Below are 14,393 nucleotides of genomic sequence, written 5' to 3' on the forward strand. Positions count from 1 at the left end.
ATAGTCCTTGAAGCTAAATACGAGGAGCTATTCTGCGGTATTAGACTGCTTCTGTTTTATTCATTAAATTCAGTTTAATTTTAATTGTGGTATTAGATTCACGGCTAGTTAGACTGGCTAGGTGGACCAGCAATATCCTGCAAACCATTCAGATTTAATACCATATATGCATTTTGTGATTGCAGAGATGCATGCTTTCATCTTTTAGAGAACAGTGGTAAAGGGCAAAGACTGCCAATAACAACACTCATTTCTGTAGCAGCAGAATCTGCTTAAATGGCTGAGTGGCATCACAAGGTTCCCTGTCCTCGCGTTCTGCTGGGAGGATTGCAGCTGTAACACAAATCCGTTTTGGGGAGGTAGGGGGCTGCTTCTCAGAGACTGTCAGGCAGGAGTGATCCTCTCTGGGTGAGAGAGAGCTCTAAGGTCATCCTCTGAAAACTCACCTGCCCTGTAGCTACAGAATAATATACCGTAGGGTTGCCCCTCTAACCGGAGGGACCAGCTCTGTGAGCGGAGGAAGGAAGGGGAGCTCTCAGCTAGCAGAAGGCAGTCAATCTGTCTGGGGGGCTGTGGAATTTGGAGAATAGCCTGCATCCCTTTTTAAATATTTGCAATACAGAAGGCAATCTGTCTTTCTCTCATGATGCTGACAACCAGGAACTTGCCTGTTGTAGTCAGAGGCGAGATACACAGCAATAGATGAGAGTCGGGGGATGGGTGTAGCTCTGGGAATGGGGGAGAGAGGTGGGAAGGTGTTCAGAATGGTGCCTCCATCTTCCTTACGTTACTCTGGAGATAACGGGTTGGAGACGCATCGTCCCTTGGAGATACTGCAACCTCTGACCCAACAGCTCTTGTCTGTTAAGACTCTATGTTCTTTTAAGAATTCAATTAACAAAAAAGGCAAAAAAGGTGTGGGAGGTGAGTGGAGCAGGGTGAGAAAAAAGTGTGTGTTTAAGTGCATTTAGATCAGCCCCTATGGTTTAAGTTGCTTTAGAGGGAGAGACGTTTTAGTGTATTGCTTCTGTGAGACCTGAGACTTTACTGAAATTGAAAATAACAGATAATTTGTCCCAGCAAATGGCGTTTTGAACGTTGACTTGACTCCGCTATGTTATCTAAAACATAAGTGCATGCAATTATTAGGTGTTGAATGATGTTTCAGTGCAGCCTGCTGTTGCATTCTTATACTTTAAGTAGGAGCTGCATATCTATCTGTGTTTGTGACATTTAACCTTTTCAATCAGGTGTGTTCACAAACCCTTACTCTTTTATTTTTTTTTTTAATTTTTTTTATTTTTTTTTTTTTAATTTTTTAGGAGTAAAGAGCCCCTTCAGGACAGTATAATAGCTACCTATGAAGAACATGAAGATAGTGTATATGCAGTTGAATGGTCATCAGCAGACCCGTGGCTATTTGCCTCCTTAAGTTATGATGGGAGACTTGTTATTAACAGGGTTCCCAGAGCTCTTAAATATCACATACTGTTATAATTTATTTGGATTATGGTGGAGTTATCTTGATGTACAGAGTTGGTAGGTATTGTTCAGTTCTTTGCATATTCTTTCATTGCTGTTAAGTATAAATGTTAAAGTTTTGTTAAGAATATTTCTGTACTAATGCAAAAAATTATGTTTCAGGTTTTGTCTTTTGTATTTGCCTTGGAAAACATAGTACATTTTCTTAAGGCTGTTTTAATGATCACTTTGCAATTGTGAGTTATAATGTTTCTGAAAATATTGGGCACTTTCCTATACCAATGATTTCTTGCTTCAGCTTTATGCTAACATAGTGGATTACAGAGATGTTATGATGCCGATATAAAGCTGGGAGAAGGTAGGGTGCGTGTAGCTGAAGTGATCTACACGTTTACAAGAATAATGTTCTATCTTCTTTCTTTTTGATCTAAGCAGCCTTCTGTTCTTAGCTGGGGCCACATTTTGTTAACTCTTCTGGCTCATTCTTTAATCACTATAAATACCGTTGTGAAAGGTCTGAAAGGTTTTCTTAATTCACTCCAGTATTTTAAACAATTTTCCTCCCATTTTGCCTGTCTAACAAGGGATGTTAATCATGAAGGTGAAACCTTCAAAATGTATTTTCATTTAAGGCTTATAGAGTAGCAGCAACATACCAACTTCTAATTTGCAAATTAGATACGTTTTTGTGCTGTATGTTGTTATTGGAAACAATATTTTTCTTGATCAAAATCTCTTACTTATTCTCATGTAACGTATTACAGCACGTTCATAGAATTTGGTTGTCCTGTGATATATTTTGAGAGCCTCTGGAGCTACGCCCTTGTTAACCTGAAAAATCTCTTTAATGGTTGTAAGTAATCTCATTTTTGTCTGTGTTGGCTCTGTGCCGTTCTGCACTGTGCCTACGTGATGTAACAGTTTCAGCTAAGCACAGAACATGTTTTGCTATATGCCTCTCTTTGGAATACCCGACCGAGGAGTTAGTGGCTATCCTGTTACGAACTCTGAGAACAGGCAGATGTTGCCACAGAGGAGAATGCACAGAAAGCTTGAAATGTAGAAGGAAGGCGCGTGAGGTAGGGCTGTGCGTGCTGCCCCCTGCCCAGCATAGTTTGCTGTTTTGATGAAAATTCTGCTGCCTGCTCTCTGTGTGCTGAGACCCCACACAGCCATAATTATGCCCTTTTGCCTTTTCATCACTATTGTTTCCAGTTAACTTCAGAACTCGGGTATGCGAAACAGTGTCGGTTATGGTAGCGTTGTGTAAGACCGCCCTGAAGAAATGCCAAGAACCTGGGATGGAAAGATCAATACCAACCTCCTGCTACGAGTCCTGCTGTTGCCATAGTAACTGTTGGTGTCACTGTTGAGGGACAGCTTGTTACTAACCTTTGCTTGTCCTTACCGCTGTCTGGATCGAAATATGTCCAAAAGTGATTTGTGTGTAGACGCAGCTGCTTGTGTGGGAACACACTTTGAGAGCGTAACTGACTGTTGTAAGCCAAAGTGTCCAGAAAAGATGAAAGTTGAATTCCATTCTTGGCTTATTAAAGAGCTTATTTGGAAGAACTCAAAGAAGTGAAGTCATTCGATTAAGCCACATGTATTGCTGTTTGTGTTTGTGGTATAGCGATGCCTGTCTGCCCCAGAGGGAATGCTTCCGTTGGAAAGTCTGATGGTCTGTTTTTCTGTGTTAAGATATTAAACTTTGCTACTTCAGATTGTCTCAATCTGCTACTGGGCATGAGCTATTCACTTGTATACTGCAAGAAAAATTACGTTTCCAAAGCAGTCGTGCTTCACCTGTCTGAATTTCAAAATCCTTGATTGGGATGTAGCTTTAGAAGAGGAGCTTTCAATCTTCAGACAACTTACTTTTTTCCCCACACGAAAAATCCTGCAGTGTATCATTAGTATGCAGCAGAACACTTTAAAGCTTTGTTTACATTGGCAATAAAGATCTAATGAAGTTTTATTGTCTTTTAAAGTGTATGGTTTACAGTGTGAAGGTGACAGGAAATTATGTAACCATATGTGGTGCTTGGTTTTAACATGTAATAAAATGTGGGACCGATTTGGGGCTAATCTTGAGGTACTGCATTTCATTTAGTATTGTAACTTTATACAAGCTGGAAAGCTCTATCTGCAAACAAATAATATATTTTTCTTTTATTTTAGTGTCGTCGGCCTTTTGGTAAATGTTTATAATATCACATTGTAAGGGAGGAAGATGAGGGATGAACTGTGGGAGGGAAGGGAGTAGCAGGTCAAATTTGAATGAAATGTGTTACAGTAGAAGCAAGAGAGCAGGCAGGGTTAAATTTTAATGATTTTTAGCTATCTCTAGAGCGGAATCTGCATTGTGTGTTCAGCACTCACAGCAATATGAAAATGACTTTCATAAAGGGAAGGCTTTTGACAAGGTTTCACCGCAAGCTGTTAGAGAAAGAAAGCTGCTGTAGGATAAGAGGAAAGGTCCTCAGATGGATAAACAATTGGTTAAAAGCTAAGAAATAGGAGGCAGGAATAAATCATCACATTTCACAACAGAAAGCAATTACCAATGAAGTTCTACAAGGATCTGTACTCAGGCCTGTGCTTTACATTGTATTTGTGACCTTTTGGGAAAAAGAGCTGCATAGAAAAATGACAGAGTTTGCAAATGCTGTTCAGAGTAGTAAAGATGACTGAAGAATTATGGAAGGGCCTTTCACAACACTGAGTGCCTGGATGATAAAATGATAGGTGAAATTCAGTGTAGGAAATGTGAAGTAACGGATATGGGCGAAAAGAGTAATTTTACGTATACTTTGGTGGTCATTAGCAGTTAAATATTACTGCTTGTAAGTGAGATCTTGGGGTTATAATAGCTCTTCAAAAGCATTGGCTTAATAGAGGTTAAAAATCTAATTAAAATGTAAAGAATTACTGGAAAGCAAATAGAGAAGAAAACAGAGCCTTGTTAATCCATTGTGTAAATCCATGGTGTACATGCATCTTGAATACTACGTGTAGTTCTGATTTCTTTCATCTCAAAAGTGATGTAGTAAAATTGGGAAAGGTTTTACAGAAGGATGACAGAAATGATGAATAGCACACAGCACCTGTATGAGGATAACTAAATAGACTGAAAGGCAGATGGTTGAGAGGGAATGATAAAAGTCCATAAAATCACAAGTGGCAGGGCGAAAGGATGAATAGGGAGTGTTTGTTCACTGTCTTCTGATACAAGAACTAGATGTTATTAAATGGAACCAGCAGGTGGTGGCTCAAAACATACAAAATGATGTGGTCTTCACAGCCATGCAGTTGAGCTATGACATTCCTTTTTAATGCACATACGTGCACACACACACACACACAATATATATATATATAAAAAAAAATGTTATAATGCTAAAGTTTACATGAGTTGAAGTAACTGGACAAATTCTTGATAGAAGAATCCACCAAAGGCTGCTAAATACAAAGGCAGCACCTCTGTCTCAGGATCTCAGGGTATCCTTTTCAACCATGAAGCACTGGACGCTACAAAGAATACTGGCAAAGAATCCCTCTATGCCTGTCCTATCTTTACCTGCCTCCCTAGACGCATGCTATTTGTCAGTATAGGAAGAAAATAGAAGTTAAAAATAATAATGTATTCTCCAAAGCTTTGTCTCTGGTGTTGAGATATCACATTCACTCCTGCACTTTTATCTCCCATAGTTCTTTACTTTGGTTACAAGTTGTGTTTTAAGGGATTTTAGAAAGCCCTCATGTCTCAGATGAGAAACATCTTACAAAATCCCAGTATTATTTCTGGAAGCTGTCTGCTTTGTTACAAAACCCTCCTTGGCAGTGAGACTATGGAGACAAACTGATTTCTGTACAGTGGAGTCCGTCACCTCTCTTGAAATTCAAGTCATGTTCTGACTGATCTTAATGCCTTGGGTTGTTGTGATGTTTCATAGACAATACTATTTGATGCTGTCAAATATTCTCGCTGGTAGGAGCACAATTACTATGTTTTCAAAACAAACACTTCTGTAAAATGATTTTTTTTTTTTTCTTTGCAGACTACATCCAGGTAAGAAGCTTTAATAGTTTTTAGTTTTGAAAAAGTGAATTCTAGTATCCCATAAAGGTGTCAGATTGTCAATGTTGCCGTCTAAAAACTTGTTTTATTCCAGATCCAGTGTTGATAATCTCTGCTTTGTCACCAACTCAATATTATGTGCTTGGTGTGAAACTGCTAAAATGTTTAAGATGTGGTGTTTTTATTTCACAGATGTGAGTTATTGAAGGAGAAAGGAATTGATAATACTTTCTTAAAGATTCTGAGCTTGATCTAAGGCTCACTGAGGTCAATAGAAGTCTTGGCCATTGAACCAGAAGTTCAAAAAAAACAATCTGTTTCTCTCCTAAGTAAAAATGATGCTAACTTCAAATTCAAAAAAGCCTTCAGTACTAGACTCATTTCCCTTTCTTCTTACCCATTTGTCACACAAAGGTGCATGGATTATGTTCAGCACTTAAATTAATAAAGAATGATATTTTATAAAGAATTAAGCTACCTGACAGTTGCATTTTTGAAGTTATCACTGAAAATGCTAGCTGTGTATTTGTCTACTCACTTGGAATTGCTGAATCTTACAGCCTGGTACCTCTTCCAGTATTTGAGACTGAAATGCTGATGTCTTGCAACTTATTCAGGATAGCCTTAAACAGTAGTCCGAGTCATGGTAAGACACCCTAAGGTATACACTTGTGCCTGACATGCTGATGCAGTGAAAAGAAGGTGGTGATGATTGTGAAGATCAGTAACTGGATACAAGTTCATAATGCTATAAAACTTCAGCGTTTACCATTAGCATGTGTAACCACTATTTGGCTTTACAGAGGATAGTGAGAGTTTTAGCTTTTTGTGGGGATATGCAGAAAGTACTTAAAACTTTGTAGAACCTGTGGCATGGGTGCCATTCGGAGCTTGCAGAAAGCCTGTGGTTTCTGGAATAGCAAGTGAACTATCTGGAAGAAAAGTGTAAGTCAATTTTTACAGAAGCAGCTCCCTTCATAGGAAAGCCAGGCTGAATTCGAAAGTCATGAATAGTCTCCAGATCAATTTGTGTATTGCTCCTGCTCATTTCCACCTGCCTCTTTGGTCAGTGAGGGACTAGTGAAATGAGAAGAAAATGACAAAAAGAAGATTTGGAGAAAAAGAAAAAGTCATAGGGGAAGAAATAGTAAAAGAAAGACTGACAAATACGGAATGAAAAGTGAATTGAAAAAGACAAGATCAGGGAAAGATCAGCTTGGAAAACAGAAATAGAAAAGACAAAAAAAATTGGCAGTAAATGAAGTAAAGAGAAAGATATGGAGGTAAAAAAAAGAAAAAGTAGATTTTTTGTTTGTTTGTTTTAGCTCTGTCCTTAAAATTTTACATGTTAGTCTTTTGTGTCCTTAAAATCTTAAGTAGTAAACTCCCCATGTTAATTGATGTAGGTGCTAAAGAATTCCTGGTTTATTATTGTAGCATTTTAATTCTATCACTGGAGATGATATGTGCATGATAGTTGTTGCCAAATTTGGGCATGAGAGCACATATTCTTGTTGATCCGGAAGTTATCATCCCCAACTGATATGTTTGAAGGGGGTAGAGTTTCCAGTTGATCTCTGCCCTTTTCAGAGGTCAGGTTGTAACTGCTGATGGGAGCAGTTGGAGTACGTTCAGTGCCAAGCAAACACATAAGGTGAGCAACCCTAGGGAGCAGAACTAGAGAGCATTTCAAGGTGACTGTTTCTTGAGTCACACCAGTTAGAGTTTCAAAAGTATGTCCTGTGTGTGCCTTTAGGGGAGTGTCCCAGTGTGAACAACTCAAGATATTAGATATAATCATTAAAGCATCAGAGCTGCTGCATGCTTCCTTCCATACTGACTTACCTTGCAGCAAAACAATGTTGAGGTGTTATTGAGCAAGCCCTGACCCCTTCCGTTTTGATACTACAGCAGCCACAACTTCCTAAAGGGATCTTGGTGCTCCAGGACAGAAGATAGCTTCGAGGAGAAAGAGATGAATGAGTCTCACTAAATCCAAATGCCAAGCTCCCCATGTGAAGATGCATTGCAAATATGTGGGGTTGCTGTTGCCCTGGAGCTATAGCAGCAGCTGCCAAGCAGCTGGGCTGAGCAGGGAGGACCTATAACGTACCTTTTCAGCAAATTATCCATTTGTTGTGACTCTGCCCTGAGTTCAGGATTTTGGCAGGAGGAACTATGGAAAACCTTTTAAACGGAGAATGAATTTGGAAGAGTATGGGAAAGCTTGGAAAATCCTAAGATACCACATACTAATCAGCAAGTGTGGATGAGCTGAATCCTCAGGTGGTAATGGACTTGGCAGACAGATACTCTGAAGCACTGCCAATTTCTAAAAATTTGCAGAGAGCTGAGGAGTACTATATGGAAACAGCAGTACAGGGAGTTGAATTAGGAAACATATTTCAGAATCAAGAAATTTTAGCCGGTTTGTGAGTGTTTTATTTGGTTTTATGTGGCAATATATTTGTCTTACTTGAATTTTTTATAAGCACCAATCAAAATTCTAACAAGTATATCAGAAATGAAGTTATCACGTCCATGTCACAAAGCGTGGCTGATGCATTGCGTTATAAGGATTAGCCACAATTCTAATCTGATGGTTGGCATAGCTTATACTTCTCAATTACAAACAGGATTAGTAGAACATATTATTTAATTATAAATGCAACTTATTTTCAAACACATATGAAGAGAAAAACTTCATTTTCTTTATTTCTGATGATGGGAAAGAGAGCTTCTGCTAAAGAAAGCAATGATCCATCTCTTTCACTCTGGGCATGGAAAATGGGGCGGGGGGAGGAAGAAAGAGAAAGAGAATACCTGTAATTTGACTTTGCAGAGACTGGAAAAGAGATCATGTGTGTTCTCAGCATGCAACTTGTGGGCTAAACCACTTGCTTGAGTACTTTCAGCTATGTCTCAGTATGCATATATACAGTATTTTGAGCAGAAGTTACCTAAAACTCCTTCCAGAAAAGGATTATGCTACTCGAGATGATGAATAACAACATAAACAGGAAAGCATCTTTTCATCTTAAAATTAAGAATGCTTCCTTATTCTCAGAGGAGTGGTTATATAACACATTTGCATCTACCTAAGAGTTAGGCTTGGGCACATACATGTCTGATAGCAACTGGTAGGTAGATGGAGCCATAGATGCTATAATGCTGTTGCTTTTTTGCTTTATTTCATTTAATCTGGATAAAATGGAAAAAATCTGGTAGAGATATTATTATTGAAAAGTCTGTTAGCAAAAGCACAAATGAAAGCTTCATCACAACAGGATCTGTTTAATCCTTTGCAAAGCAAATACCAGAGAGCTTTGACAACTGTTCTGACCATACTGTCAGTAGTGAGTGACAGTTACTTGGATTCAGTTTGCTAGATAGATGCATATTTCTGATCTATGTTTTAATCATCTATTTTCAATGTTAATACCATTTGAATATCTTCAGTCTATTGTTTGAATAACTTGGATAAATGATATACAATTTTCTATTACAGTTCACAGGCTTATCGTTTAAAACAGAGGGAAAAACTGCTTTTGTTTTAAAGTCTTCATGCTGCTGTATTGGGATGCAATCTGGTTTCCGTTCCAGTGTCCTATTCCTCAAGGCTCAAATCACAGTTTTAAGTTCTACAGGTTTTAGACAGGTCATCGCTGAGGAGAGCTATGGATGAAGGCTGAGCATGACTGACATGTTCATATTCATCAGAAAACAGTCTCAGCTGGAGAGAATGAGGGAGCCGCATTGTTCCCTCCCTTACTGCTTGCACAGAAAGATATAAGCTGTGGGGGGGAAGCTACCTGAGGTTATTAAGATTAATACAGCTAGAGATTCCAATCAACTTGCACAAGGCTGCTCCTCAAGGCTGTCAGATGCCTACTGCCTTCTTTTATTCAGACGGGCCACATCAATTTGGAATTTCCCAACAGAGACTGCTATGATTTATGGGTTTAGGAGGCTGATAGATGTGGTTAGCTGAAGTGTTCATGAGATAATTGAATCAGAATAATTTCAGTCAGCTGTGTTCAATTTATTTTCTCCGATAACCACAGGAGGGTGCAATTTTGGATTGGGAGCTTCATCTCAAGGATTCCTATCACAGGAAAGACATTGTGGAACTTGGAATAAGAGCAACTTAATTTTGCTGCCAGGCACATATGACAGCCTTACAAGCTGCCTAAGATTCATCAAAACTGGAGAGTAAGTACCTTGAGCTCTTCTAGTTTTACCTGTTACAGAGTCTGGGACCGATCTGGTTTATGCATTGTGGGATAACATCTACTGGCAGGATTATGAGAGTTTAACTATTTACTGTTTGAAAGTCACTTTACTTTTTTTTGTTTTTTATTTTTATCTATTTATTTATTAACATTTATTCTTAGCAAATTATTTTCAGAGGACAAGTCTTATGAACGTTTCACGTCTATGTTTTTGTGAGTATTTCTGAAGTGGTGGTCCTTAAAGCAAAGGCAGCTCCCATGCATCCCTGAAGAGTGGTGTATGAGACTTCTTAAAATAAATTTGTCCCTAAGAATTATCATATATCTGCTCTAACTTTCCCACATAGCCAAAAAAGAGTGACGTTATTTGTGGATTGTCCTAGACAGAGTACTGAATGTAAAGGACACTGTAAAACGGGAAGGTTAACAGGTTAAAACATTGTGATGACTGGCTGAGGTCAGTAAAGAAAGGGAAGGCCCAATAAGCAGAGCTAGGAGGCAGCTGGAGCAAGCACATTACAGACCAACATCTTCCTGTGGTCACGAGCGAGGCACTTACCATTACCATAATCTGTGAGAGCTGCGAGCAGGGGTGGGTAGAGGGTGTGAAAAGGCAGTAGCTTCTGTGGCTCTCCAGAGTGGTTTGTTGTGGATTACTCGGTTCAGACATCTTTTGACATGTGCAAAGATACTATAAGCAGGAGATATGCTAGAATTTAACAAGTAGGTGAAGTACTGGTGTATTCCCCACCTCTAAAAAGACGCTTGGAGGATCTTTGCTAGCCAGTTAGATGCCCATTGAGTGAGGAAGGGTTGTCCTCCCTCTGCCTGCTGCCTCGAACAGATCATCTGCTGTACATTTGCCATCTTCCAACTCCTGCGATTTTTTTCCCTTTGGGATGGTATACCTTTGCATTTTGGTCATTTTCCTGTTGAATCCTTGAGCTGCCAGTGAGTTGCACCTCAAAAGCCTGACCTCCGTCTGCAATTTTGTTTCTTATCTTCCATGGCTTTACTCTGTAGACTTTAATACAGCCTTTTATCACAACTCATCAACTTTCTTGGAAGTCATAACCACAGTTATGCAGCAGAGCTAGGCCTCAGATGACAGAAAACAGAACACAGAGTGGCAGAGGAGAGGAGAAATAGTTACAGAAAGGGTTACAGATAGTGGTTTACACCAAGGTCTTACTTGCGCAGGATAAAGCTGGACTGAACATTTAGGTTTATTCTGTGGTGAAACAAGAATGTAGGCTTCATCAGCTTCTCTGAGCTTAGCCTTCCTGCAGCTAGGGATATGCATTACCTCATTGGGTTTATACCAAAATGGGCATACTGCTAATCATCTGAAGTAGCCTGGCCTGCATTTGAGCTGTTGTCTGATCACCCATGGCTCGAGCTGTGGCATAGGTCCTTTTACCTTGTAGTGAAAAACAGCTAAATAATTCTGCAGAAAGAACAAATATTTCTCAAAGTTTCCTTGCCTTGGGACCCAAACAATTTAAATTTTTTTCATAAAGTGAAATTTATTTTCAATTCATTTCTTTATCCTGTCCATATTCTTCAGTCTTGTATAAAAGAGAGGACTCAGGTTTTGGAGGAACCTTGAGGGCAAGGTATTCCAAACAGATACAAAGATTTGAGACCCTGATGTAAACTAGTATGATGTTTTAGAGCCCATTCTTAGCAATATGTATGGTGAGGTAGACCAAACTTCCATGTTTCAGCGACATTAAGTAGCTGCTTTGAAAAAAAAAAAAAAAAAAAAAAAAAAAAGCCGTTGTACTCAGTTTGCATAGGACAATAAGTGATATTCTGAGCAGATAAGTCCTACTACAATTCAGCTACCCAAGTTTGATGACTTTTTCATGAGTGCATGTTAATTGCTGAAATTAATGGGTTGATTCATGATGATTTCTTTCATTTGTAATGTTGCTTTCTTAGTCTCTGGGTAACTTGAAGCCATCTCTGCCTGCTATAAGTTACTTCTGTAGCTTGTATAGATGGCTATTTTGCGCGTTTTTAAGAATGTCCTGTGAGGTGGAGGATTTCTTAAAGTAACATGTGCTCAGTATTGTGGCAGCACTGTCCTATCTAGGAGTACAGTTTAAGCAAGTTCACTCAGAAGGAAAATGTTTGCTAAGTAAAGCTCCCTTCCCCATTACTCAATATTGAGGAAGATGTTTCCATGAAAAACTCTTATTGGGTCTCCTTGCCAAGGTCTTGCTGTGATATGCACGTTTTGTCACAGAATGGTAGGGAGGATAGGGTGAAAAATCTGCTGCTAAAATGTCATCTGCTGTTTAGCTAGGATGTTGATACAATGCAGAAAATGTTTTCCAAATATAATTTGAGTTTTTGGCTTAGCACAAAGTTAGGGCACAGAATAACTGCATTCTATGCAGAGAAAGGTAACAGAAGAAGTCAGGATTACAGTAGTGCATTCTATATGGTCTTCACTGGTGAGCGAAGAACAGCAGAAGGGCGTTGGCAAGACTGTCTCACTTGTGTTTTTACTTCTACTGCTGTGAAAAGCATTTTCAATACTTGCATAATTTAAAGCATGACATTATGATTTTCCGAGCTTTAAACTGGAGTAAAGCATTTACATAATCTAATTAAATCATGTAAATGTTTTATGATGATATTAAGTAAGTGCAAAACTTGTGGCACAGATGCATCCCATTCTTAGGCCATTGGGGAAACCCAGTTTAAGCATGCAGATCTATATTTCTAACCCTGCATGTTGTGGGAGGTCAGCAGGGTACTGAACGCTCTATTCGTAGTATAACCTCTGAAGCTTGTTTTGCAGAGCATCATCTTTCCAAGAAGCTTGAAGGTAAGCTGGTACCGGAGGGAAAGACAAAGCAGATTTAAAAGGCTACTTGTGACCTCTTACTGTTTGAATGAAAGTGATGCTACTGCAATATGTAATAAATTGCCTCCATTTCAGTGAACATTAAAATAATCCCGTGGTGACTCTCTTAGCAGCAGCCCTGCCACATGTAGTATCAGATCTCACAAAGTATGCGTAGTACTTGGATGGGAGGCTACCAGGGGAAAGCCCACAAATTCTCTTGGTGACTGTTCGGTTTGTTTTTGCCTCTGGCTGCACAAGCTCACAAAATATTGGAAGCACTTGGCCAGCATCCTTGATGAGAGATGCTGTCTTGCAGTGAGATTTTTAAATAATCTTCCTTTTTTTTTTTTTTTTTTTTTTTTTTTTTTTTTTTTAAGTCAGCACATCATCACTAAACTATCCTCAACAGTGGATTTTAGTGAATCCTGTCTTTACTAGGCCCTACTATTGCAACAAGCAAGTGAAATGAGTCCTAATTTTCCTAATGTAGACAAGCTAGGCCTAAGCTGGTAATAAGCTAACAAGATCTTAGAAAGTACAGCACTGCTTTCCTAAAACGGATTCATATAATTGGCAGAGGTAGGTACTTTTAGGCCTAGCCCTTATCTGGTCTAAATAAGCTTACTGCCATTGACTTTTATCAGTGCCATACTGATTTCCCATTGCTGCTGACAGAAATATGTGTGTACGCGCTGCCTGGTGTTCTGCGCTTTCACAGTAATTATAATGGTTATGAAGCACTGGGCTTACAGTGCGCTATCTGTGCTGCTAGATGGAAGCATGGAACTAACTGCAAACACAGTGTCGACCTGGTTTGTGCAGACGCTGTGACAAGAAATTAGTAAAGTAGCTTTGATTTTTATCCAAAAAGGTAGACGTTTCCAGAGAAGCCTGGATCTGTCATACCTCTAAATCTGGAGCTTCTATTAGTTACTGTTGTGGTAAATAATAATATCCAAAGTTTGTAAATTAGTTTGGAGCTCAGTGGCATGAAAAGCTCTGGATATATGAAAGTCATTTCTAAAGTAGCTTACAGAAAGGTGAAATATGCCAGCAGTGAATTAAATCTTTGCTAATTAGACATAGAAATCTAATTACTCTGCAAATTTTTCATGTAATTTTTAAAGGAGGAGAGTTAGTGTAAATTTAAAATGGAAGCTGAGATGTTCAGCACGTAGTGTTAACTGCCAAGGAGAACAACACAGTGACCTTATTTGCAGCTACACATGCATCATGTGTAGGAATGCCTGTCTTAGCCATAATGATTTAACATCAGGGCAGGCCAATATTTCTTGGTTCTTCCTCCGCAGTGTAGGCAGTTTCCTTTATAGGTAGGATAGGAAGCTGTAGGTGTTTCTGGTGAAAAATGGTAATGCTTGAGAGGTGCCCTTTACTACAAATCCAGCATTGCTCCTTCAGTTTGCCTCGGGAAAAGGAATTTGCTGGGTGAAGTTTAAGTTTTGATGTGGTTGGATTCTATTTTTATGATTAGTTAGTTGTTGATTATACAACTATGTTTAAACATAATGAATAACTTTAGGGGAAGTTTAAAACTCCTGAATACTTTCTCTGTTTGTTTGGTTTGTGGGTTTGGGTTGCTGGGGTGGTTTTTTGGGATTTGGGTTTTTTTCTAGGCACTGACGCTATTTCAGTGTAGAAAAAATATTTTAAAACCTGCAGTATTTTGGTCATAGGAGATATTTACATTGAGACATAAAGCTCATACAGCTAATGTTTG

General features: G+C 38.9%; 1 protein-coding gene across 12 annotated transcripts in view; it reads left to right on the forward strand.

Annotated features, from left to right (window-relative positions):
- The window catches only part of EIPR1 (EARP complex and GARP complex interacting protein 1), a 226,891-nt gene that overhangs the window by 95,672 nt on the left and 116,826 nt on the right, over positions 1–14,393 (forward strand). For 4 of the 12 annotated variants that reach the window (XR_011140065.1, XR_011140066.1, XR_011140067.1 and 1 more), the window contains exons 9-10: positions 1,323–1,539; positions 9,628–9,775. The exons of 6 other annotated variants lie outside the window; for them this stretch is intronic. Coding sequence is in view for 2 of the 6 variants with exons in the window: in XM_068937252.1 (XP_068793353.1) it covers positions 1,323–1,497 (175 nt within the window). In the remaining 4 variants the exon portion in view is untranslated. Of the gene's footprint in view, positions 1–1,322; positions 6,041–9,627; positions 9,776–14,393 lie in introns of those variants that run through there. 2 more of the 12 variants (XM_068937252.1, XM_068937251.1) reach the window with 2 other exon arrangements.

The sequence above is a fragment of the Struthio camelus genome, chromosome 3 (assembly GCF_040807025.1).
Source record: "Struthio camelus isolate bStrCam1 chromosome 3, bStrCam1.hap1, whole genome shotgun sequence".
NCBI classification, from domain to species: Eukaryota; Metazoa; Chordata; class Aves; order Struthioniformes; family Struthionidae; genus Struthio; species Struthio camelus.